Source organism: Pseudorca crassidens, chromosome 21, assembly GCF_039906515.1.
Source record: "Pseudorca crassidens isolate mPseCra1 chromosome 21, mPseCra1.hap1, whole genome shotgun sequence".
Classification (NCBI taxonomy): Eukaryota; Metazoa; Chordata; class Mammalia; order Artiodactyla; family Delphinidae; genus Pseudorca; species Pseudorca crassidens.
This window is the reverse complement of record NC_090316.1, coordinates 20,528,033-20,553,597: the sequence shown is the minus strand read 5'-3', so window position 1 is coordinate 20,553,597 and position 25,565 is coordinate 20,528,033. Positions and strand designations below refer to the sequence as shown.

The 25,565-nt window shown below is 42.6% G+C and overlaps 1 protein-coding gene across 3 annotated transcripts in view; it reads left to right on the top strand.

The window, feature by feature from the left end:
• MTMR7 (myotubularin related protein 7) overlaps positions 1 to 23,799 on the top strand; it is a 95,012-nt gene extending 71,213 nt beyond the window's left edge. For all 3 annotated transcript variants that reach the window (XM_067722071.1, XM_067722072.1, XM_067722073.1), the window contains 8 exons: positions 683 to 815; positions 13,440 to 13,549; positions 14,630 to 14,755; positions 16,502 to 16,551; positions 18,625 to 18,825; positions 20,429 to 20,569; positions 21,907 to 22,033; positions 22,746 to 23,799. In XM_067722071.1, coding sequence (XP_067578172.1) covers positions 683 to 815; positions 13,440 to 13,549; positions 14,630 to 14,755; positions 16,502 to 16,551; positions 18,625 to 18,825; positions 20,429 to 20,569; positions 21,907 to 22,033; positions 22,746 to 23,108 — 1,251 coding nt within the window. In that variant the 3' untranslated portion in view covers positions 23,109 to 23,799. The remainder of the gene's footprint in view (positions 1 to 682; positions 816 to 13,439; positions 13,550 to 14,629; positions 14,756 to 16,501; positions 16,552 to 18,624; positions 18,826 to 20,428; positions 20,570 to 21,906; positions 22,034 to 22,745) is intronic.
• Positions 23,800 to 25,565: the final 1,766 nt, after the last annotated feature.

Sequence of the window (25,565 nt, the reverse complement as noted above, 5' to 3'; positions counted from 1 at the left end):
GCATATCATAAATTTCTTCTTCAAAGTCCATCACCATTTAACCCAGTTTGCACTAGGAACCGTGACTTTTTATAGATGAAATTATGATAATGAATGTGATAGAGAAAAATCCTCTCTGGAGATTTAAATAGGGTGGCCGGAGGACATGTCTTGCCCTCTCTCTGTTTTGTTCAGCGTTTCCTGCTCAAAGGTGAACTGGGTACCTGAGGGATTCTTGTAGGCAAATTAGAATGACATAACTATTCCTATACGTTGATGTGTTTGTTGGCATTCGAATACTGGAAGATATAATATTTTAACTTACAGAGCTTTATGTTGCCAACTGTATCTGCAGATATTCTTCTGCCAACCTAAGGCTGTCATGTTTGGTATTAAATTGGGGCGACTTGGCTCTGTACAGAATCCCACATTGGATTTGGCATCTCTGACAGGGAACGTCTCCAAAAGAGCTTATCTCTAGGATGCTTCCAGCTCAGAAAATGTTGCCACATCGACAAACTGATGTTGTTGAACGTAAGCTCAGCACGAGTGTCTGTAGCTACCTAGCCCAGCGCGGTGTTCCCGGGATTTAAAGCATGTTTCTGCACATCATGTTGAATGTTCTTATGGATATTAGCCGTGAAGTGTTGTGATTGTTTCATGAATATCACTGGTGACTGTTCTGTTTTGCTGCCCACTGCAGCTTAATGCGATGGCAAATCGTGCTGCAGGGAAAGGCTATGAGAACGAAGACAATTATTCCAATATCAAGTTTCAGTTTATCGGGATAGAGAACATCCATGTCATGAGGAACAGTCTGCAAAAAATGCTGGAAGGTAAACCATTTCCTTATGCACAGCATTTAAAAAATGCAGTTAAATGTTTTAATGCCAAGACGGAATAAGATGGTCTGTTGATGTGAAAACTGTGCTTTACTTCGATGTTGTTTGCAAGGGTGGGATCAGTTGGGAAGAATATCAAAATGCAGGGACTCTTTAAACGTGTAACAGCTTTTCTCTTCTTTTTTGGTGTCATCGTGGAGTGGTTTTGTCACGTGGTATTAGCTGCCGGGCTCTCTCCGGTGGTACCTAACACCTAAGATAGAAGTGCATGGGGATATTTTTTCTTTCTCTCTCATAATAGTAGTTCGACCCATATTCAAGACCATTGGGAGATAAAGCAGTCCTACGTCGAAGCCGCCAGCTGTTCACGTGTGGACGTGAGGCCCATAAACTGAATCCGAGCGGCCGAATGGCCATGAGAAGGATGCTGGGGGGTCCTGGTTCTTCCTTCCATCAGCAGCACTGCTGCAGCGCGCTCCCTCCACCCACCCCACCCAGCGAGCACCACGAGACGCGTACGCCCAGGCTTCTGTACTCACAGGGAGAGCAAGTCGCAAAGCTGGGTTATGCAACGTAGAGGAATTATTCATGTGGCCACACCAGCCGTAAACTAATTACCAGAAATCACATATTCCAAGCAAAACCAGCCTCGTTTACTGCTTATGCTCTTGCGATTGTCAAGGCCCAAGGAGGAGTCTGTTGTTATCTCCACCACTTCTCCCTCTTGTGGGAACGGAAGAGAAAGAGGATGCATAACCCAGGGCTTTGTGCCTCTGGACCAGGGGAGGCTGTAAATGCTGGGCTCGCACTTCTGGGGGGAAGCCCTGGGGAGGCGGCTCTGTGTGCCAGGGAAGTGGGCAGTCCGGTCTGAACCGGAAATGCGGGGTCTGTAGTGAAGAGGGACAAAGTGCCGAATTCCCTTTTTCTCGGGATACACGTTTGCCCTCAGTAACCCGTGCAGTTCAGTGCTTAATCAGAGCAGGATGTAGTGAGAAGCTAGCGGTGGGGCTGGAGGAACTTGAGTGTCACAGACAAGCCTGATTGCCATTCTCCTTCCTGGATTCCCCGGGTCATCTCAGTCATTATGAGACTTTGAACACGTCATGTACCTTCTTTGGGGCTCTGTTACCTGCTGTAAATGGAGAGGATTGGACTAATAATTTCTGTGGACCCATCCAGCCCTGACAGTCTGTGAGTCCACACTTTGATGCCCCTGATTGCAAATAGTTTAAAATTGAGGGTTTGAATGGTTAGACGAAACCTCTTCCTGCATTAAAAATAAATAAATAAATAGTAACGGCCCCGGAGCTGTCTATGTCCATCTTACCTCCACGTGAAATTTGCCATGTCTCAGCGGACAGGAGGATGCCTTGGGCATTGAACTTCGTAAACTTTGGGAGATTATTGTGGGCGGTGTGGCTCTCCCTGCTCTAAGCTGTGCTTTTTAGACATTGAAAAACTGGACTAGCTTGGTACTGTAACTGAACGGGTAGTCTAGTTTTAGTGTGAAGAGTGTTCAATATCAGAATCATTAAAACATTTGCATGCTTTATAGTTTTCATTTAGTAATTTCATAAGCTGACTTTTGAGAATATATATTTTCTTCTCTGCGGAAGGTGGCTCCCAGGAGTGCTTGGAACATGGCGATTTGGCTTTTTTGTTTTGTTTTGTTTTGTTTTGTTTTTTTTGCGGTACGCGGGCCTCTCACTGTTGTGGCCTCTCCCGTTGCGGAGCACAGGCTCCGGACGCACAGGCTCAGCGGCCATGGCTCACGGGCCCAGCCGCTCCGCGGCATGTGGGATCCTCCCGGACCGGGGCACGAACCCGTGTCCCCTGCATCTGCAGGCGGACCCTCAACCACTGCGCCACCAGGGAAGCCCAGGCTTTTGTTTTAAAATTAGCATTTACTTGGTTTCTTATTAGGAACCACGTCTCCTGCCCTCATACCTTTGGTCTGACTCGCTATTTCTAAAGGACCAGCAAATGGACCGAGTTCCAGAGGGAGGGCAGCCTGTGTTTCATAAGGGATCGTGGTTCTTCTGCATCACTTTTTCAGCTCTGTGTCAGTGCACTAAGCAAGGACAACTTTCTGGATGCCTTTCAGGGGACTTGACCAATGTTTGACTATCTGTTTTTACCAAGTAAATTATAAACTGCTCGTGGAAGCTCAGCTGATGAACTGATGCAATCAGACCCACCTTTTGAGGCTTTTATCCTTCAAACAGCTGTCTTGGCATCAAAGAGATCGGAAGGTTTGTACTGCTGGTCACTTGGTAGGCAGCGGAATAATGCATTCCCTTCATGATTATTATTTTTTTTTCAAAATGCCTCTTATCAGGGATATTGATATTATCAGGAGAGATTCTGAATAACAGAAATGAAAACCTGTTCGCATTCTGGCCCGAAATAGCCCTGTCTGTGAGCAACAGCTGCAGGGTATTTCATCAGAGACTGAAATCTAGGACCGAGTTCACAGCCGGTATAGGTCCTTTTATGGAGCTGATTGATTGCATGTTAACTTTGGTTTCTAAGTTCTAAACCAAACTGTTTTGTGGCATTCACACCTCCCAGTGAGATAATAATGAAGTCTTTCCGTTGGGTAGCAGTTGTGTGATTTATTAAGTGCTTTCCACAGAGCCTTTCCTCTTGATCATGTAAATAATGGTTTTTCCCTCAAATAATAAAAGGATGCCCTATATTTTCTTTCTTGTGTTGTTGTTGAAACAGGCAGTAGAAGAACCTGGAATAGGCCCTTTCCGTGGCTGAGGAAATTGTTATCAGATGTGGAAATAAAAACCTCCGAGGGCATCCTTGATTTGGGGGGAGGAAATCAGTGAGAGGGAGGGAGAGAGGGGCACATGGAATTACCTCACATCCGGGCTTTGAGATTGAGCCGCACTGTCGTGCCTCTTCGTAAATACCTGTTTTCAAGGTAGGCGGGTGTTTATGGGAAAGACATGATGACAGTGACACCTTCCTGTTTTTCAGTCAACCTGCTCCACCTTTTGTATGTTGCCCAGAAAATTGACCTTTCTCCCCCCTACTAGTTTCGGCGCGCCAGGATTCTACATGAATCTTAGATTGACATTGTTGGCCACAGTGTAGTTCTGTATAACTGACCCCTTATTCATTGATTTGTGCATTTCACTAAAAACAGAGCACCTGCTACGTGCCAGGCTTCCTCAGTATTTTTACTTAAATGATTCACGAATGGGCAGACCTTGAAGATGTCGCAGGTTCGGTTCCAGACCACCTCAGTAAAATGAATATCGCTATAAAGTGAATCGCACGGATTTTTTGGTTTCCCAGTGCATGTGAAAGTTATGTTTACCCTATCCTGTAGTCTATTTAGTGTGCAATCGCATTATGTCTAAAAAAGCACTGTATGTACCTTAATTTAAAAATATTTGATTGCTTAAAAGATGTAACCATCATCTGAGCTTTCAGAGAGTTGTATTCTTTTCACTGGTGGAGGGTTTGAAATATTTCGAGAATTACCAAAATGTGGTACAGAGGTATGAAGTGAGCAAATGTTGTTGGGAAAATGGTGCCGATAGACTTGCTCGATGCAGGGTTGCCACAGACCTTTAACCTATAAAACACACAATATCTGTGAAGTACAGTAAAATGAGGTCTGCCTGTATTTGATTTCACAGCTATAGTGTGCTGTACGTAATATTATCTGCACTTTATAGATGAAGAAAGTGTCTCAGTGAAGTTAGGCAACTCAATCTAATTCTTTAAAGAAAAATAAGTTGAAACAAACAGAAAAACATTTAAACTTGCTCTGATAATTAAAGAAAGGTAGTTAAAACCTCAAAGTACCATTTTTCACTTTAAAATTTTTTTAATTTAAATAATTTTTAAAAAATATTTTAATTTTAATTTAAATAAATATTAAATTTAAATATTTAAATTCAAATACATTAAAATATTCAATACTGAAAGGAATATGGTAAAACTAGTACTTTAAATATTTCTAGTATCATTGAAATTGGCAAGAGGTACCTAATATATTTTGTTCTGAGATACATATTTTTACCAGATTAATTCCCCTTAGGGACTAATCCAAAATACGGTTTAAAAAAAAGACATATAATGCCTGTTTTGATAGAAGTGTTTTATTTATAATAATAGAATTTTGGAAGCCTCAGGAATGTTCAACAATAGTTGACTGACTAAACACTCTACCTTTTGACACAAAATTTTGCATCCATTAAAAATGATAAATGTGAAAAATATATTACTAACATGGGAGAACGTGTATAATCTAAGTGAAAAATTCAGGTTGTAAAATTGTATACATACTCTGATTCACTATACAGTAACCATATTTATGAAGAATTTCCAGAATGATAATTGGATTAGAATGAGAGGACGATGGGTGAATTTTTTCTTTTTCCTTCTTTATTTACAAAATTGTCTATGGTTGGTACGTTACATGGAACATAAACAATACACACTTAGCAGGTCACAGTTTCTGAGGGTCACGAGTCTGGGCATTTCTCATGTGTCAATGGGAAGCCAGGATCCCTCTGCCTAGGATCTTACAAGGCTGCAGTCAAGGTGCTAGCCGGACTGTGTCCTCATCTGGACACCTGGATGGGGCAGAATCTGCTTCCAGGCTGATTCAGGTTATTGGTTGCATTCAACAGAGGGCCCTGAGCGCTGTCAGCTGGCGGTCACCCTTAGGTCCTAGAGTTCTCTGCCATGTTGGACCTCCACATAAGCTGTTCACAACACGACAGGTTATTCTTCAAGACCAGTAGGAGCGCCTATCTCCAGTTACAAAGTCTGGTGTATTACATTTTTAATTAAAAAGTTTTTAAAGACATACCCTTCTTGGTATCATATAACAAAGGAAGAATTGAGCCTAGTACTTTCCATCATTTTACCATGCTCCTCGTTGATTTGTGGTCCTTTTATTAGGCTCACAGATAACCACCCACATGGTAATGATGATATAACATTTATGGGTGATTATTATGTACTGGACACTGTTAATTTTTTTAATATACTTATTTATTTTTTGGCTGCGTTGGGTCTTCGTTGCTGTGCGCGGGCTTTCTCTAGTTGCGGCGAGCGGGGGCTACTCTTTGTTGCGGTGCACGGGCTTCTCATTGCAGTGGCTTCTCTTGTTGCGGAGCACGGGCTCTAGGCGCACGGGCTTCAGTAGTTGTGGCATGTGGGCTCAGTAGTTGTGGCTCATGGGCCGTAGAGCACAGGCTCAGTAGTTGTGGTGCACGGGCTTAGTTGCTCTGTGGCATGTGGGATCTTCCCGGGCCAGGGCTCGAATGCATGTGCCCTGCATAGGCAGGTGCATTCTTAACCACTGCGCCACCAGGGAAGTCCCAGACACCATACTCTTAACCACTTTGCTTTACAGTCTCTCTAGGTGGTGGCTTGGGTAGAAAGTGCCCTGGCCTAAGTGTCTGAAGATCTGGGTTTGGGTTCTTGCCTTAGTCTCTTAGTAAACATGAACAAACTTCATTTCCTGTATTTGTAAAACAGTGTAAGCAATATATCGTTGCTGTCTAGCTCACAGATTTGTTCACAAAGATTCCTTGCAAACTGTAAAGTGCTTTCCAGTATAAGGTGCATTATGCTTTTTCTTGGGAAGCAGTACAGTAGTTTAAAATAAGTACTGCGTAAAATGGATAAGCGAATGGACTGTAGATTAACTCAGGCAGCTAGGCGGGTATTTGATAGGTCCCCTGCTTTCTTATGGGTGACTTTCCTTAATTTTTTTATTCAAGAGACATGGAGTAAGCACAATTTCAGAGGCATGGAAGTGCTTGCCTCGTGATACGGTCTGTGTCCACTCAGCACAAGTTCACCAAAAATAATTTAATAAACCCCATGCCAGGCCTGGTGGGTGTTTTCTCAGCAAGTTGTCTGACAGAGATACAAACCTCAGCCTGACAGCCGATCAGATGGGAGCAGGTCCAGAGCACAGGAACAAAGGCCCGGTGCCCATTCAGCAGTTTGGACAATACTACAGTGAAGGGCTGTTTGTAAGATTCAACTGGAAAGATTGGAATCTTTTTAGCAGGCCCCAAGAGGTAACCACTTCTATCGTTTCCCCTAGAATTAGGAACAGTGATGATGGTGAAAGTTCTGTGGTAAAGTCAGGAGGCCCCAGAGATATGTGACCTGTGCTTGTGTGTGAAGGTTGTGAGGCCCGATTGTTCAGAACCTTTGTTGGGTGTAGAAGGGACAGGTAAAAGCAGAGAACTTCGAGTGTGTCATGGGAGGCAGCACGGCCGTGGGTGCTGCGCTCGTGTGACGACTCCCTGCTCTGGCGTCCCTGCCCGGTGCTCTCGGGTGCACCAAGGTCTAGAAGGGGACGGTCCCTAACACACCTGGCTCCGAGGTTCCCACGAAGTATTTTTCTCTGCTCAGAGGTAAGGTTGTAACTCTCAGTCCCAGTGTCCTTTTTATTTGATTCTTTCTTCCTCACCTCATTACTTTATGTGGCGATGGCTAAGTAAGCCTGGAAGAAATGGAAGAGTCCAACCCTTTATAGTCACATGTAAGTTTTTCATTTCAAAGTGAGTATTTCCTGTAACATGGCCTACAAGTTTATGCTATGAGGTTCTACCAGCTATGAGCTAATGAAAAGCTGTAAAGGCTGATCTTTTTTCAGTTCTCGATCTTCTGACTTTCCCCATTATTAATTTCCTGAGATTACTAACCTATTAGACGAGACAGCCAATAAGACCTGGCTGAAAATCTGGTCACGGTCCCTCAAAATTTAGCACGTGGCATGGGTTTCCACACAGAAAACCTACTTTCCCATTAAAGTGAACTGGAGAGCTCCACCTAGCGGTAAGATTTTTTAATAAGTGTTCTACTAGAGCAACAGGTCTCTTTGTCAGGCTCCACTAGTTATCAATTCATGGTCACTTGGAAGAAAGAAATGCATCAGGAGTGTGTACCTGGCTCTCTCTTTGTTGTAAGAGGATGTAAAATGTGGCTGGATGGTGTCGCCCGATCTAGACTGAGATCTAATGCTCTAAGCACTGAGGCAGAGAGGAAAGAGCGTGAGCTTTGGGGCGTATGTGTTGTGGCCAGGACTCCAGCTGTTATTTGCTGGCCGAGTAACCATGGATGACTTAGTAAACTCTTTTTTTTTTTTTTTGGTTCGTGGGCCTCTCACTGTTGTGGCCTCTCCCATTGCGGAGCACAGGCTCCGGACGCAAAGGCTCAGCGGCCATGGCTCACAGGCCCAGCCGCCCCGCGGCATGTGGGATCTTCCCGGACCGGGGCACGAACCCCTGTCCCCTGCATCGTTAGGCGGACTCCCAGCCACTGCGCCACCAGGGAAGCCCGACTTGGTAAACTCTTTAAGCCACACTGGCTAATCTGAAAATTGGGAGTAAATATATGCTGCATGGTAGATAATGGATGTAGAGGAAGTCACTGGGAGCTACATAGTTATTTTAGACAGTCATCTGTACATCAGACAGTTCTTGAGAGTTTTCTATACACTGGGCATTGCATAGAAAAAGGCTTTATTTATTAATACAAAGTGACGTTACTGATCTTGATATAGGGCAGAAAATTCTGGCGGGAAGAGAAGATGATGCTTTCTCATAAGTGATCTTCCTGAGGGCTGTCCTTGGGTAGATCAGGTGGTTGAATGTTTTAATTGGATGTCAAAGCCAAAGACCTCATCTCTGGGTGATTTTAGCAAAGGAGAGGACAAGAGAAAACAAAGATTTAATGGGAGAAGAATGGCTGTTTTTTATTCTCATTGTGCTGTATCTTGATGTTCCTTGGGACAATTCAAAGATCAAAAAATTTCACCCTCAGAATTGTTGTTTTCATTTTATTAATCATGACAGCTAGTTTTTGGATAACTAGGACATTTACAAAAGGAGCACTTATAGAAGAACGTGTCTCCCATAAAACTAAAGATAGACGTGACTCATATTAGCCACAGGGTGAGCAGTTTTCCCATAAGGCTGCAGGGGGGATGGGGCAATTCAGTATCTGCTTGCCAGTGACAGTGTGGCCTCAGATTCGATGGGTGCATTGGTCCTGCAGCTTTGCTCAGCCGGTGTGATGAGCGTGGAATGCTTTTCCACCAGTTACGTCCCCAGCCACGTGTACTGCTTATTTCACCACTTGTTATTTGCTGGCAACATCTTAATCTCACATGATTCTCGGCCTTCTCTCCAGCATTTGCCACTAATATCTTACATCCACCCCGACGTCACAGGCTCTCAGCACCCCTTCCTTCTCGCAGACTAGACTTCTATTTTCATCTGCCTTACGTTTCCTATTTAGACTTGCTCATTCCTTAAGCCCTGTCTTTGGTTGAGTTCCTGTTCACTGAGAGAAAATGACCAACTCCCAAGCCTTCTATATGGTAAATGTAACATAAATGGGCATATATATTTTAAAATTTATTTGTGGCAAATTGTGTCTTTAGACACAAAACTCACATGCAAAGCTAATAAATGCTAGTAGGGCATTCTTTTGTGAACCAGCTGCTTGATTTTCTTTAGGTCAATGGTAATCAGTATTACTGGAAAGTGTGTGTGTATACATGCATTTACACACACATACATGTTTATTAGTAGCTCGACACAGACACATACTCACGCCCATGTGAGTTTGCATATAGTTACGTATGCTGCGAATGCAAGCAGTGCTAGCACAGGTGTACAGAATTTAGGCTGGATCGCAACTTACCATTTGATATGAGCATCGACTTCTTTAGAGGACGACAAGGCTATTCAAAAATGGCTTTCATGGCATTGTTAATTGTGTGGAGATTCCAGAAAATAGCATCACAAACAAAGCTGGAATCTTATTGGTGTCCAGTAATATACAGAGAAGCTAATATACAGATCTCTCCAATTAATGTAAAGGCCTCTATAAAGAGGGTCCATGTCAGTTGGCGGGGGGGGGGGGGGGGGAGGAGAGTGGCACTGACATTAATAGACTGAGGACACTTCACTGCAGAGTTTATTCTGTCACCAGGGTGGGCTCTAAGTAAAAAAGGGAGACTACAGGGCAGGCTTTACCAAACACTTCTGTTGTACAGGCCATAATTAAGTCCTCTTTGAATGGTATCACCTGCTGGGATGTTCAGCTGAGGGAGATTACCATCATTTTGCTAGTTCTTTGAAGGCCGTTTCATTGGGCTTGGGTTTTTGACTCCAAGATGGGAAGGAGACAAACATGAGGAGAGCTCAGGTATGTGTCTGGCTGGCAAGTAAGGGAGGGCCATGTACCTTCCAACCTTAGATCTTAGACACAAGAAAGACCAATCCCACAGGGTTCAGATGGAGACTTTGCACCCTCACTGATCCCCACGCAGTCACTGTGTAGGAAGAAATGAGCTTGGTATAGGAAATAGCTAAGGAAGATCGTGGGAGGTTAATTTTCTTCCAAATAAATTTCCTATTTCCTCAGGTGCCGTAATTATCCATCTTTTTTTAAGTGTTGTTTTTATGTGTTTGTGGGATATAGTTGCCCTGTTATGTAAAACAAATGTCACTAGACCCAGGCATTAAACTCCAGGTTAGTATAATAAGTCTGGTTCTCTGTGATCTGTGGCTGACGCCTGTGAGGTCAGCTGAAATGAACTTTGTTCAGCAAAATGGTTTGTAAATATTGGTTCAGCTTTGGCAACAAGGGTGAACCGATCAGTATTTCTGCCTTATCCTGAGTTTATCCAAACAAACCCACCAGTTTTATATTTAAAAATCCAGGCGCTAATTCTTGGAGTCTCAAGTGTACCCCCATCTGTCCATGTGTATTAATCACCTGTGGGCTGATTGCTCTTAACAGTGGCCACTCAGCAAGTGAGGGGAAACACTCAGCCGTTACCTTGCGTGAAACCTCGGGAGGCTATTTTATTCAATGTACCCAGTTATAATGTTCCTGAAAGCAGATGTGTTAAACAAGGAGCCATCCTCCCTGTGGAAGGAGGGAGCTGACCTGGGAGAGATGCGGCAGCTGGTCCCCTGGGCCGTGAGCCAGTGAAGAGGGTGGCCTGGGCATCCTCTCTACAGCACCTTTTAGGGCCTTGTTCTGTGAGCTGGCCGGTCCCCTCTTGCCACTGGCACAGGCTACCTCCCAGTTAGCTGGAGAGCCTGGCGTCTGTATTTTTAAACTCGCTGTCATTTCCACACCTGGTGAGAAGAGAAGGCAAAAGGGATCATTTGTCCTTGGACTGAGCTTCTGAGCTTGGATGCCAAAATATCCCTCTAGCTCCCTGGACTTTTTGAAATGAAGGAGGATGCCAGCGAGCCCTGAGCCCGATCATGACCACCAGAAATTTGGGCTAGTTCAGTGGAAAAAAAAAATCACAAAAAACTGTTTGCAAGTCGGTATTATCTGCGGAAGGTTTAAAGGACTCAGTGGGTCCAGAGACTCTACGTGGTGGAATGTGTGTATTTTAGGATTAAGTTGAACGGTCTGGGTCACGGCCGGGGTTGGACAGAAAGGCCAAACAGCAGGCGCCCGCGGGAGAGGCCGCAGCACAGAGGGTGCGGGGATTGCGTCATGTGCGCTGCACGGAGGGCTTGGGCAGCCCTGCGGCCAGCCCGTCCCCGTCCGCCTCCCCGAGGACAGAGCCACGCCCGGCCCAGTTTCTCACCAGGGCTGGCATTTTTCAGTTGCAGCAGATTCAGCGTCTGTCTTCACACTGAGTACATACACCCCGAGGTCACGGGAAGAGTTTCCCAGGGGCGCCCTGGCTGGATGGCTTTATGGCACTGACTTCCGCAAGTGCTCCTTCCTAAAACTGCCTCGCCTGCCTTAGAGATGCTCCTCCATCCAGGTGTGAGCCAGCCGTCCTTTCCCACCTCCCGTAACGAACTGTCCTTTTGCCACCTTACAGACGGCGAACACACCTTCAGTCTTATTATGGGGCGTTATTCTAGGGTGCCTGAGAGGGTACATAGTTTTTTTTGTTTTTTTGTTTTTCAGTGTTCATAAAGTTTTTTTTTTTCTACATCTTTATTGGAGTATAATTGCTTTACAATGGTGTGTTAGTTTCTGCTTTATAACAAAGTGAATCAGTTATACATATGCATATGTTCCCATATCTCTTCCCTCTTGCGTCTCCCTCCCTCCCACCCTCCCTATCCCACCCCTCCAGGCGGTCACAAAGCACCGAGCTGATCTCCCTGTGCTATGGGTACATAGTTTTAAAAATCAGTGGAGGGGCACACGTGCAAAAACGTTTGAAGACTGCACATCAGGTTAATCTTCCTGGAACAATCTAAATCGCTGCTGGTGGGGAGCCAGTAGCACTGTGACCTCAAAGGGACAGTGTCCTGAACCAGGGCAATGCTGGAGAGAACTCAGTTCTCCAGCTGGGCTTCCAGCTCAGGGCAAGCTTTTGGAAGGAAGAGGTTGGACTCTTGCCTGAACATATTCATAATACGGTTTTTTCTTAAGAAGGGCCTTAAAAGCTGGGAATCTCGGTATTTTCTTCCTCACTGCTGCCGTCTGTGACTCAGAATTTAACTACTTGTGCTTTTTTTGTGTGGCTCTTATGTTGCGGGAAATACGACTGAACCCTCTGTTATTTGGCATATCTGAGGGAAGGGCATCTGATGAATTAAACGTTGTTAACTGTTTTTAAGTATTGCAAATGCGCGATGCTTTAATAGACTTAAAGTTGAATCTGGGAGTCTAGAGTTGGAAGGGCACTTAGATATAATTTAGTACACCTTCCCCGTTTTAAACGTGAACAGATCAAGGCCCAAACTAACACTTTAAACAAACAGAATCTATGGAACATTAGTTAATTTTCATTGATTAATTTATAAGATTCCTCAAAAGGGCTTTATAGGTATGAACCCCATGAACTTTGGAATGTTGTATTTGTGATATGGAGTCAGAACGCTGAGCCCTAAAGTTTTTTCATGCTTAACTAAAAGATAAGCTCTCGAGATGAAATTGTTTGTGATAATATTATAGAAGTGTTTACACAGCTGCCTTAGTTTTGTAAAATATAGGTATCATTGGAATCCTGGATTATCTTCATTTTCGACCAAAGGGAAAGCCCCTAACCTGATGCTCTAGAAGCATTCGGAAGTACAGGGCCTCATGTTTAAGTTCACACGCTTTGCTCCCTTTGGGTAGGGTTGTTGGTAGCAGGAGTTCGATCACTTCCATTTAAGACTTCTAGGACAGCTCTGTTTTGTATTTTTACAGCAGTCTGCAAGTGCGGTGCTGGGATGATGGAGTTCTAGTTGGGAAAGTGCTGGAGTTCGTTATAGGCGTCTTTTCCTCCAGGGCACTCTTACTCAAGTGCTTCCTGGTGGCACATTTTGACTATCTTTGCTGGAAGAATAAATAAATCTCTTATTTTTACTATGGTAACATTCAATGATTTTCATTTATTGGGGTTTAAACTTTACTAATATAATACTCCTAAACAGATGCAGTGTCCCCTGTGACCAAAGAAGATAGAAAAGCCTTTACTTGGAACTGTTCAGTAGAATGAGTAAGCTTGGGCGTCTATCTTGACTCAAGTCTTCCAGAAAGTACTGCAGTGAAGGAATCATTAACGAACTGCCTGCAAATATGATCAAATGTAAAATGAGAGATTTTCTGTATTTTGTTTCTGTAACACGATTTATCTTGCAGTGTGTGAACTTAAATCTCCCTCCATGAGTGATTTTCTTTGGGGACTGGAGAACTCTGGCTGGTTGAGGCATATTAAGGCCATCATGGATGCAGGAATCTTCATTGCAAAGGTATGCGAATGCAGAGAACAGAAATTATGGGGCAGAGCAGCCAGTGTACTCTGACTTCGGAATGGAGATCTTGTTGCCTCGTGTGAGCTCCTCTGTACTAAACTGGGTGATACCAAATGGGGAGCTGGCTTTGCAGACCTCCATGAAGTTTGCCCTCTGAAGATGGGATTTTGTGAAAGAGAGGATGGTGTTCAGTTGACAGTGTATCATCAAGGCGATCAAGTGGTAAAATACTTTCAGAATGGTCTCTCTTCAGTTAGGCTTGGTCCTGGGTGGAGGAAAGAATTTTCTATAGGAGGGTACATCCAAATGTGAGTCACCTGAGTGGCCGAGGCCTGAAGCTTCCATCTTAGCAAACAGCTCCCCCTTTTCAGTGATGGCAGAAGCAAGTCATGTTCCTGAACCTGGCAGGTAGATTCTGTTCTGCCAGGGGAAGATTTTGCTGCAGCTTTCACATAAGCTGCTTTTGAATGCATTGTCTATTTTGTTGTTCAGTGCGTTTTTTTTTAAAATAAATTCCCCTCAGATTTATACCTAAAGACAACCATATCTTTTCTGATGACATGGTATGCCTCCCTTTATTAGATAATTCATTTATTTAACAAATATTTATTCAGTGCTGGGCACTTTCACTTGGCTCTTATCCTTTTATCTCTAATTTCATAGTTTTACAATTTATGATTTTTGTCTTTTCCTTTTTGAAAATGATTGCAGCCAGCAGCAGCTCCAGAATTTCATTTGGAAAGGCTTAAGGTGGAAACCCGGCAGGGAGGAAGAGGGTTGAAGGTGGGCTAGGAGACGTTCATACAGGAAGCCTGCTTGTATATGGTACAGAAGCCGGGCTCGTGGCTCCTGGACATAAGGGAAGGGAAGTGACGCTTCAGTTACCGGCACCAAACCTCTCCTTGGCTCCGCCCTAACTACACGGGGGCGTGAACACTCAATAAATGAAGGAACAGGTTTTGGTATTGATTTTTCGCCTGTAAATCTTTTTTTGATTCTTTCTGCGAGTACAAAGCCAAAGCTAATTCTGATGATGTTTCCTGTTGATAGCCATCCTTTGCCCATCCTGTTTTTCAGGCAGTTTCAGAGGAAGGGGCAAGTGTGCTTGTTCATTGTTCTGATGGCTGGGACAGGACTGCTCAGGTGTGCTCGGTGGCCAGCCTCCTGCTGGACCCTCACTACCGGACTCTGAAGGGCTTCATGGTGAGTGTGGCCGCTTGGCCACTGTCCAACGCACGCAGTGCCTGGACAGAATGGACCTCTCTTCTGACAACTATTGGCAACTTTTCCCCCTCCTCCTCAACATTATTTTTCTCTTAGTAGATCAGCATGATTAATTAAAGGGGAAAAGGTGAAATAGGCTCGGAATAAGAAGGTGAATTTCTGGGATTTTGGAACCAATTCAAATCAATGCTATTATAAATATAAAATATCTACTTAGCAGTTTGTAAAATAGTTTTATACCTCATTTGTATAAATATATTTCAAGTTTGATATATATTTTCAAGTTTGAGGTAACATGACTATAAAACAGAAAACACTTTCCAGAAAAAATATTTGGAGAAAAACCTTTCTATAGGAAAAAGTGATTTCACTTACTGCTTTTATATTTTAAATTGTCCTTCACAACTCTGGATATCCAGAGAATATTGAAAACTTTACAATGTTTTTGCATTCCTTACTGAAATTCTGGGTACATCCTCTCCTAGACTTTGCACCTTTTAGATGTGCATCAAAGCTTGACATGTTGCTTCCAACTGCAGAATATTTGTGTTAGTTGCCTGGAAGGGTGAAGCTTTGGCTAAGCCAGAACCAAAATCTTAAAGTGACTGCAGGGACTTCCTAGCGGCTGGGAGATTACTGGTTCCTGCCTCTTGAACCATGATTTGGTAGAAAGTGCTTCAGAGGATCCTGAATCCATGCTTGGGATCCTTTATCGAGTATTATCAGCTGACACTCTGGGGACAAGAGAGAAGTGGCAGGTTTCCACTCTTGGGCTTTTTCTTTCCTTTTGTTTTGAATGCGTCAGAGAACTTCCTATCGCCTGTGACAGCACTGAGACTTCAGGGTGACATTCCTGCTTCAGACCCCTCCCCTGGACTGAGGTTAGGGGCTGGAGTCCTTCATTTATGTCTGGAGAGTGGGGAGGCTGAGTCACACACCACCGGGCAGTTTGTCAAGGCCAAACTTCAACCAATCCTTACTTTTTTTTAACAGAAAAGCTCTGGCTGTTTTAGAGCATTGGTGATATTGATGGTACTATCCTATAGTATTTGATTAAAAAGTTTTTTGTTTTTTTAATCCAGACAGTTTGAGAGTATAAACTCATGTTACCCCTAACTCCAAAGCAGGGCTGAAACTTCTAATATGTTCCAGGCCCTCATCATTCTAGAATTCTTCTAAAGTATACTGAAGATCACTGGAAAACATCCCTAATTGTTTCTTGTAAAACGGTTAGTATTTGCTATTATATTGACAAGCAGCATTGCCTGTTGGTTGAGAGTTGGGCTAGATGGGCTGTGGTGGTTTCTGGAGCTCGGTTATGAGCTGGCATCCACCACTTGCCAGTAGCGTGATCTTTGGTGAGTATTCAACCTCTCTTTCAGTTTCCCCCTCTCTAAAATGAGAGTGATGATACCTACCCCACAATGAAATGAGATCATACATGGAGCAATATGAACAGTGCTCACTGAAAGCACTCTGTGGGTGGTGGCATTACATCTTCATATGTCCACTCTTGTTTTTCCTATGGAAGGCTTTCAACTTTGCCCTCTGACATGCATCTGTATAGGGGTGGACAGTGAGTGTTTGTTCATGTGCAGGTTACGGAGGAGGGTGACTTCCGCTCCAAGAACCTCTGAATTCAGAATCCTTCAGAATTATTGGTGCTGGTCTCTTATTTTCCTTCATTTGCTTCTCTCCATGATATTTATATTCTATCTTGTGTAGGTATTAATTGAAAAGGACTGGATTTCCTTTGGTCATAAGTTTAATCACAGGTAAGAAATATTTTAAAATCTGTTGTAGTGAATGTTTAGGATAAAAGAGATAATCTGTTTCTGAAGTTCTCAATTGAGTGGGGGAAAATACCCTTGTTTTCAGAGTTTCCTTGTGTACCTTATTCAGGAAGTTAAAATTTTGTTGAATATGTGTATCACAGATAAAAAAGTTCTAACTCGAGAGCGGTTGGTATTTACTGAGCAGAACTAACTAATATTAAGTTCTTCCAGAAGAGACAGAAACTTGTTCATTAATCGACCTAGAAAGGATGGACTCTCCCTTCCTTCCACACACATTTGATTTACTAAATTATTACATTTTTGAAGTGCAGATATTCATTTTAAGCTGCACGTTGTGAAATGCCTGTGGAACAGTTTTTCTTTGATCTTCCACAAGGGGAGTTAAATTGGGCTTATCCTGCGGCATTTGTGTCCCAGGCATCTCTGGAGAGCTAATGTAGGACAGCGGCCCAGGCTTTGAGCCCAACAGATCCAGCCTTAAATCCAGGCTGTGGCATTTACTGTGTGGCCTTGGGCATCTGTCCTCTCTGAGCATTCGCCTCCCGTCTATTTAAAGGGGAGACCCTCCCTAATCCACGGGGTTATAGCAAGGCTTTTAAAACTGTATATGTGAATAGCCCAGCTCCTTGCCCACTAGCCCATCTACTGGGCTTTAAATAAACAGAAGCTACTGGCCTTATTTGGTTAGTGTGGATGGTAATGTCTGACTGGTGTTCTGGTGTCTCTGATCCCTGAACGTTACGTGTTGTAGCTGGTATGGTCTCGTCTTTTAGAGGTAAAATTTAAATTTAGGCAGTATGCTGATAATAATTTAGAGATTTTGATATACATTTTTGATTGTTTGAATGTTTTCCTAAAATTCTCAATTTATGGAGCTGCCCATATTTATTTTTGTAAGTTTTTGCATTTAGCATTAGTTGAGCATTTATTATGTGGTTTTCTGGAATTCTATTTTTATAATTAATTATCTTTCCCGGAAAGCAGTGATTCGATTTTACAAATGAGAAAATTAAAGCCCCCAAACAATTAAGTAACCTTACGATCAATTGTTATTTTCAATTTTGGGGGTTCCACCGACTGTCTGATAGGCACTTAGGATCTCTGAGGTAGAGGATCTGTGGCAGTAAGAATATAGAAATGGCTAATGTGTGTCTTGTGAGGAAAGAACATACTGGGCAACCCCTTTTTAAAGCGACCAAAGGTGAGTGGGACTAAACCTTTTGAGAGGTTTCCAGGCAGTTTCTAATGTTTCCACCCTGGAAAAAACTACTAAACCGATCCTTGCTCATTCCTACTCCTCAAGCTGATTATCCATGTCTGAGAAGATGAGGTTCTATATTGTTATTCTGTATTTGATGGTACCCAAATCACCCTTTTGGATTCTTTCTGAAATTCACAAAATAGTGTAAAGGACGAGGCAGTCTTCGTTTAAAAATCAATACAAACATGAGGGAGGAGATTCCTGATGTACTCTTGAGAACAGTGATACGAGAGATATAAAGGTATATGGGAATCTGGTCACGTGGAAATAAATTGACAAGTTTTAACACTGGTCTAGAAATGGAAATATCCCTAGAAACTTGGGGAACCCGTTTTTTTAAAGCTGTCTCTCTTCCTCTTTTCTTCCCAACAAAACCATGCAAAAACGAAAAACTCTGAAGTTGCTTAGGCGTTTCTTCCCATTCTCCCCCCAGTCACTAATTAAAGTGGAAGATTTATTTCAGAAGTTCTGATGTACTTCGCACGCTTGAATGAAAGGTTGCTCTCTCCATAGAAAGACTCCTTGAATGCACTAACACTTTTCTTTTGTAATTATAACGTCAACATGTCCCTTCTCTGCCCAGACCTTCACTACAAAGTTTCTTTTGACATCAGAATTTAAAAAGTTATGTTTTTCCACTTCTTCTGCATTCCAGGTTTATAAGATAAGATGTTTAGGAACTAGGGTTGCTTCTATGATTGTTTTTGCATTTATAGCTTTCGAGTTAAAAAAAACAAAAAAAGAAACCCCCCAAAACCTTGCCGTAACGTCTCTCATACTTTGTTTTACAGATATGGCAACCTAGATGGTGATCCCAAAGAAATCTCTCCAGTTATTGACCAGTTCATTGAGTGCGTCTGGCAGTTAATGGAACAATTTCCCTGTGCCTTTGAGTTTAATGAGAGGTTTTTGATTCATATTCAACACCACATCTATTCCTGCCAGTTTGGAAACTTCCTATGTAACAGCCAGAAGGAGAGACAAGAACTCAAGTAAGTGTTTCAGTGTTTAATTTTTATCGAAAGAGTTTGTGACTGAGAATTTCAGATGGCCTTCCACAGTTTTGAAGACTGTTTTACCCACACATCTATACTGACAGAGTAAAGTTATTTTCTTTTTCCTGACGTCACTTTAACAGTTTAATGCCATCAACTGACAAAGACAGGTACAAGTCCATTTTGCCCAGTTCCTGCCTAGCGTCCACAGACAGGTAGGTAGACTTCACATACTGATAATGGAAAGGAAGCTTCTTGGAGTCAGAGAAAGCAATTTTTGCATTTAAAAGGAAAGAGACATCTTTGGCGGATATACTGTCATAAGAATTGCAAGTACAGTAGTCCCCCTTATCCATGGTTTCGATTTCCATAATTTCAGTTATCCAAGGTCAACTGTGGTCTGAAAATATTAAATGGAAAATTCCAGAAAAAAACGATTCATAAGTTTTAAATTGTGAGCCATTCTGAGTAGCACAATGAAATCTTGTGCTGCCCCTCTCCATCCTGCCTGGGACCGCCTGTTACTTACTTAGCTGTCTTGGTTATCTGATTGACTGTCGAGGTTAACACAATGCTTGTGTTCAAGTAACCCCTATCTTACTTAATAATGGCCCCAAAGTTCAAGAGTAGTGATGCTGGCATTTTGGATGTTCTTATTATGCCTAATTTATAAATGAAACTGTATCATAGGTGTGTATGTATAGGAAAACACAGTATACACAGGGTTCAGTACTGTCCACAGTTTCAGGCATCCACTGGGGGTCTTGGAACATATATCTCATGGATAAAGGTTGACTACTGTATAACAACTGGGAAAGTAAATTAGAAACTCAGGTCACTCTCTTATTCAAATTAAAACTGGATTGCTTTTTATTGAGAGGGAAAAAGTAGATGAATGTGGACGTTTTATAAAGTCAAAAACTTAACACAAAGTGACTTAAGAGCTGCAAATCAAAGAACATTTTTGAAATTTTTATAAAATGACTTTAAGTGTGGTATATATAATATCGGATTTAATTTTGGAAATGATCAGTTCAAATAAGACTCTACTAGTTTATAGAGCCTGAATGGAAAGAAAATGACTTTTTCCAGTAGGTACTAGTTTGTTTTCTCTAAGGAACTTTAATTCCAATAAATCGTAATGATTTAAAAGTAGCAGAGTACATCCTTTAAGCTCACCTGTTTTCCTAGGTAGTTTTGTGATTAGTTGGGCCAGATTAGCAAAAGGGACAAATGTCATAGGAATTCAGTGAGGATTAAATGAGAGAAAATATGTGCAGCATTTAAATAGTACCTGGCAAATAATAAAAATCCAACGACTATTTGGGGAAAAATTCCAAAAAATTTCTTGTGGTTTTATTTTACACTCAGAGGCATCAAGCATCTTGCTGAGGCCAGTACGGATAGCAGAGGAGTCGAGACTGTTACAGAGCTCTCCTGCTGTACCATGAAGACACAGGTTGCAAATTTCCCTGCTAGAGAACAGGGACACCTGATGTTCAGATAACAGTTTTTGATCCCTTTCCAGCTTTAATATTACATGTCTACTATTTGTAAGAATGAAGATAAGCTATATTCAGGCTTATTTTCTTTTTAACAGAATTCAAGAAAGAACATACTCTTTATGGGCTCACCTGTGGAAGAATCGGGGTGACTACCTGAACCCTCTATTTAGAGATGATCCCAGTCAGACCCAGGGAACCCTCCATCTCCCCACGACGCCGTGCAACTTCATGTACAAGTATGTAAACCTCTAGGACCTTAACAAGTATGGCTATGAACTTAGATTCTGGCACTTTTTACCATTTGGAAGTTGAAGTGTATGAGCTTCAAGGCTTTTTTGGATGCAAACACACTGAAGGAAGATGCTTAAATATCTCATCTGGCATTTTTGCCAGTGTCTCCTCTTCTCTCTCTTTTCCCCCCTAAATGGGGAATTCTCTTTAGAAGTCAATGTTTTGTAGTAATGATATCCTAAAAATGTAAGTTCCAGTCTATTTAAAAGTGAAGGAGGGAGGGAGGGAGGGAGAGAGGACCTTAGAAGTTAAATGTGGAATCACAGGTTTAGGTAGTGATCATGACACAGCTTACCTTCAGGAATACTGTGGCTTTGGTTCCTGACCACTGCGAGAGAGTGAATACCACAATAACGAGTCACATCAGTTTTTTAGTTTCCCAGTGCATATAAAAGTTATGTTTACACTATACGGTAGTCTATTAAGTGTGCAACAGCATTACGTCTAAAAAACAATGTAACCATGTTATATACCTTAATTTAAAAACACTTTATTGCTAAAAAATGCTAACCATCATCTGAGCCTTCAGTGAGTAGTAGTAACATCAAAGATCACTGACCACCATAGTAAAGAAAATAATACTGAAAAGTCTTGAAATATTCTGAGAATTACCCAGATGTGACACAGAGACACAAAATGAGCAAATGCTGTTAGAGAAATTGTGCTGATAGACTTGCTTGGCACGAGGTTGCCACAACCTCCAATTTGTAAAAAAAACGCCATCTCCACAAAGCACAGTAAAGCAAAGTGCACCTGTATTCTCATTTGCATTTCAGTATGCTTTACTGTGTAGGATAAAAAAAGGAGGATTTATTGCAAATGTAAATTTTTGGTGGTTGTGATAAAAACAAGCGAAAACCCTCAAATTTAAAAGACTCCCTTTGTGGCTGAAAGATTCTGCATGTTAATACAAACACTCATTTTCAAGTTGACTTCCAAACTAAGAGCCATTTTCTTAAGCCCAAAAAAGAAAGAAAATGGTAACATGTACTACCTTCAGTCTGTTTTAGAAAAATATGTTATGTGCCTACTAATTCAGTACCATCTGTACAAGTAGACTTCATGAATTTATTCTCCCTGAAAGAAGTCTACTGATTCAAGAAAATGAAAACATCAACATGAAGTTATCGCCTTAGTAAAGTGGCTTTTTTGAGCCTGTGCTTTGCATTTGGTTATTATTAGGACGGTGGGACTGTGGGTTGAAAGATTCCTTAGAAGACTCGAGGATGTGGATATACAGATTGTGACCTGGTGTTTCATGAAGCGCTGCTGTCCTCTCTAGATTTTGGAGTGGAATGTATAACCGCTTTGAAAAGGGACTGCAGCCCCGACAGTCGGTCACAGATTACCTTATGGCTGTGAAGGAGGAAACCCAGCAGCTGGAGGAAGAACTCGAGGCCCTAGAAGAAGTAAGACACACTTGCTCTTGTTAACCGTATTTTGTGACGATCACTGCTCTGGGAAAGCCTCTCATGACTCAGGATGTGTGAAATGTAGCAACAGAGCCATTTCACATTTTTAGCTGGTGGGTAACAGGAAACACAGCCCCCAAAGGTGAGCACTTACCTATAGGCACTTGATACGTTTCAGACATCTGGCTTGGCTCGCTTCCTTGGTTTGCTTCGGGGATGATGAAAATATTAGGGAACTAGATGGTAGTGAATGGTTGTGTACCCTTGTGAATATACTAAAAACCACTGAACCGTACACTTTAAGAGGGTGAGCTACTTATATCTTAATTAAAAACATCAGATAATGAACACCTCACTCCTAATTTTAAAAAAACGTATTTTGAGTTCACAGGATGAAAATCATTATGTAAAACCAGATAGATACAGAAAGAAGGATCCCAGGTGCTCTACCTATGCTACGTTTTCTGCATTTTATAGAAAACCTGTGCTAAGGCAGTGCCATCCTTACATTAGAGATGAAGAAAGCAAGCCTCACAGAATCTAATTATTTTGTCCAAAGTCATGAGGTCTAGTTTTCAACCCAAGTCCGTCTAAATCCCATGTTCTTAACATTATACCCAGCTGGAAGGTAATGAATACCTTTAGGCATGCATATACAAAAAAGATACATGATTTATGATCGTTCCCTGAAATTGTTGTTTCTTTTTAGAGGCTGGAAAAGATTCAGAAAGTCCAGTTAAATCGCACTCAAGTGAAGAGTAAGCAAAGTGAACCCAGCAGACACTCAGGGTTTTCTACCTCAGACAACAGCACAGCCAACACTCCCCAGGATTACAGCGGGAATATGAAATCATTTCCATCCAGGAGCCCTTCACAGGGCGATGAAGATTCTGCTTTGATTCTAACCCAAGACAATTTGAAAAGCTCAGACCCAGATCTGTCAGCCAACAGTGACCAAGAATCTGGGGTGGAGGATCTGAGCTGCCGCTCCCCCAGCGGCGGGGAGTGTGTGCCAAGTGAGGACAGCGGCAAGGACCGGGATTCAGACGAGGCCGTGTTTCTCACGGCCTGAAGGTCCCCCGTGGGGGGACACACAGAAACACGTTCCAGAAATAAGGGAACAGTGCAATTTCAAATGACAAAGTAGCCCAACAAATGATACAGGTCCTTGAGAATTATAAAATGTAGCAGTGAAAAGAAAAAAGCCCAACTTTTAGTTCCTTCAGGTGTTGAAGAACAGGAAGTAGCCATTTCTTTTATCAAACAAGTATAAGGAAAATGATTCCCCATTTTGAAAATCATTCTAGACTGCGGAAGAAGTTTCATTCACCACAGAGCAATGACCTCTACCATCACCTGAGGTTATCAATGCAAATCTTCCTTGATAGCCTGCAGCTGGTCAGAAAGTGCCCTGACCTCTTCACACTTATCACTTCAGTCTTTCCCCTTATTTCACCTCCAGATGCATATTTTGTTTCCTAAAATATTTTGTTACCTTCCTTCCTGTTATCAGTATTTCTAATAATGGAACACGTTATAGCTAACAGACATATTTCTGTAACTGATGAGCTCTGTAACTGCTCTTATGCTTATCTTTCAGGTTTATTCACTTTAACGTTCTCTTAGGTAATATATTTTAAATCGTTATAATAATTTCGTTGCCTTTTCCTGGAATTTCATATGCTCCTTATTTAAAAAGCGCTAAGACAACACACTTTTCTCTAACACCAGTGTACCACCTAATAAAGTAGAAACAACATTTACTCTCTGGGTCTTAAATATGAATTTGGATCATATTAACTTCTTGTTTAATAACAACCTTTTATTATTACTCCAGAGGCCACATCACCAGGACAGGGTGGGTCAGCCACCAGCCTGATCCCTGAAGTATGACTGTATAAAGTCACAGGGCACCATTTCAATGAGAGAAGATGTCACGTAAGAACTAGAGAATTTGGTTTTCATGTCTGTTTACCACGTGGAGTAAGTTCTGTCATTTGTTACCTTAGGAACCGTGTGACTGGTTAGTATTGTTTGATCGACGTTCTTTCTGCCTGCAGAGCCCACACAGCTGTCTCAGCCAGCAGCCCCGTTCATCAACAGAGTCCGGTCGGTCGGTGGTGCAGTCTGACCAGAGAATGCGACAAGGCGCAGGTTTGCCTAGCTTGGGCTCCCGAGGGGACGTGCTGCTGGCCCTGGAGTCCAGTCTGCCCACACCCAGGCAGAAGAGCTGAGCCATGGCGCCTCTGCTGTAGACTGTGGCTCCTGGCCCCTACTGACCAGAAAGCCTGTTCAGGAAGATGTGTGAGCTGCCTGAAATGGGCCTTCTCAGTCCTCCGCTGGCAGAAGACAGAGAGCCCCACCCGATAGGGAGGGGTGGTGAGAACACCTGGAAGCTGCATACCCCAGCAGCGCTTGAGCTGAGAAGTGAGTGGGCAGAGCTGACTGCCCTGAGAGCAAAGCCAGTGGCCCTGTTTGGCCAGGGAACCTGGGGCACAGGTTGACTTGAGACCACAAACAAACAGCGTTAGTGACCTTCGAGCTGCTTCTCCCACAGTGCCTGAGCAGGGAAACTCATCTGTAGCCCCACTTATTGCTGAAAACATGCATCAGCCTGCCTGACCAGGGAGCTTTACCAGAACACATGGGAAACTGCATAACCAATCCAACAGCCCCGTTTACAGTGGCAGTTGAACAGAGAGCACAGCCTGTGACTTTCCCTGTCTGCAGAGCAAGACTGGTGACCTGCACCTTCAGTGCACACTCCTGCCTGATTCAGGTCCCCAAACAATGAGCTGTGCAGGCCTTGTGTCCCATCCTGCTGCACCACCAGGGCAGAGAAGCTAATTTCATAGCCCCACCTAATGCTGAGTATAGTATCCAGTCCCAACTGTCTAGTAACATCACAGAATCCAAGCAACCATGAAGCCCATCCTACAGCCTCACTTGGGTGGGAGGGTAACCAAGCCAACAGTCCTACCAGGCTATCTCAGCCAATGACCCTCGCCTCCCCCTCAGTGCTCAAACAGATGCTTTGCCCAAAAATAGACCACCTAAGTACATAAAGCAAAAACTAGCAGAGCTAAAAGGAGAAATAAAAGCAATAAAGTAATAGTTGGGGACTTTAATACCCCACTCTAGACAATGGGTAGATCATCTAGGGAGAGAATCAATAAGGAAATAGCAAATTCGAACCACACTATATACCAAATGTACTAACAGACATATACAGAACATTCTGTTCATCAACAGCAGAATACACATTCTGAAGTGGACATGACATTTTCTAGGATACACCATATGTTAGGCCACAGAACAAGCCAGTAAATTCAAGAAGATTGAAATCATACCAGGTATATTCTCTGACCACAATGGTATGAAACTAGAAATCAGTAACGAGGAAAACTGGAAAAGTCACAAACATACGGAATGAAAACTCTTGTGAACAACCAATGGATCAAAGAAGAAATTAAAGGGGATATAAAGAGTATCTTGAGATGAACAAAAATGGAAACACAACAAAACAAAA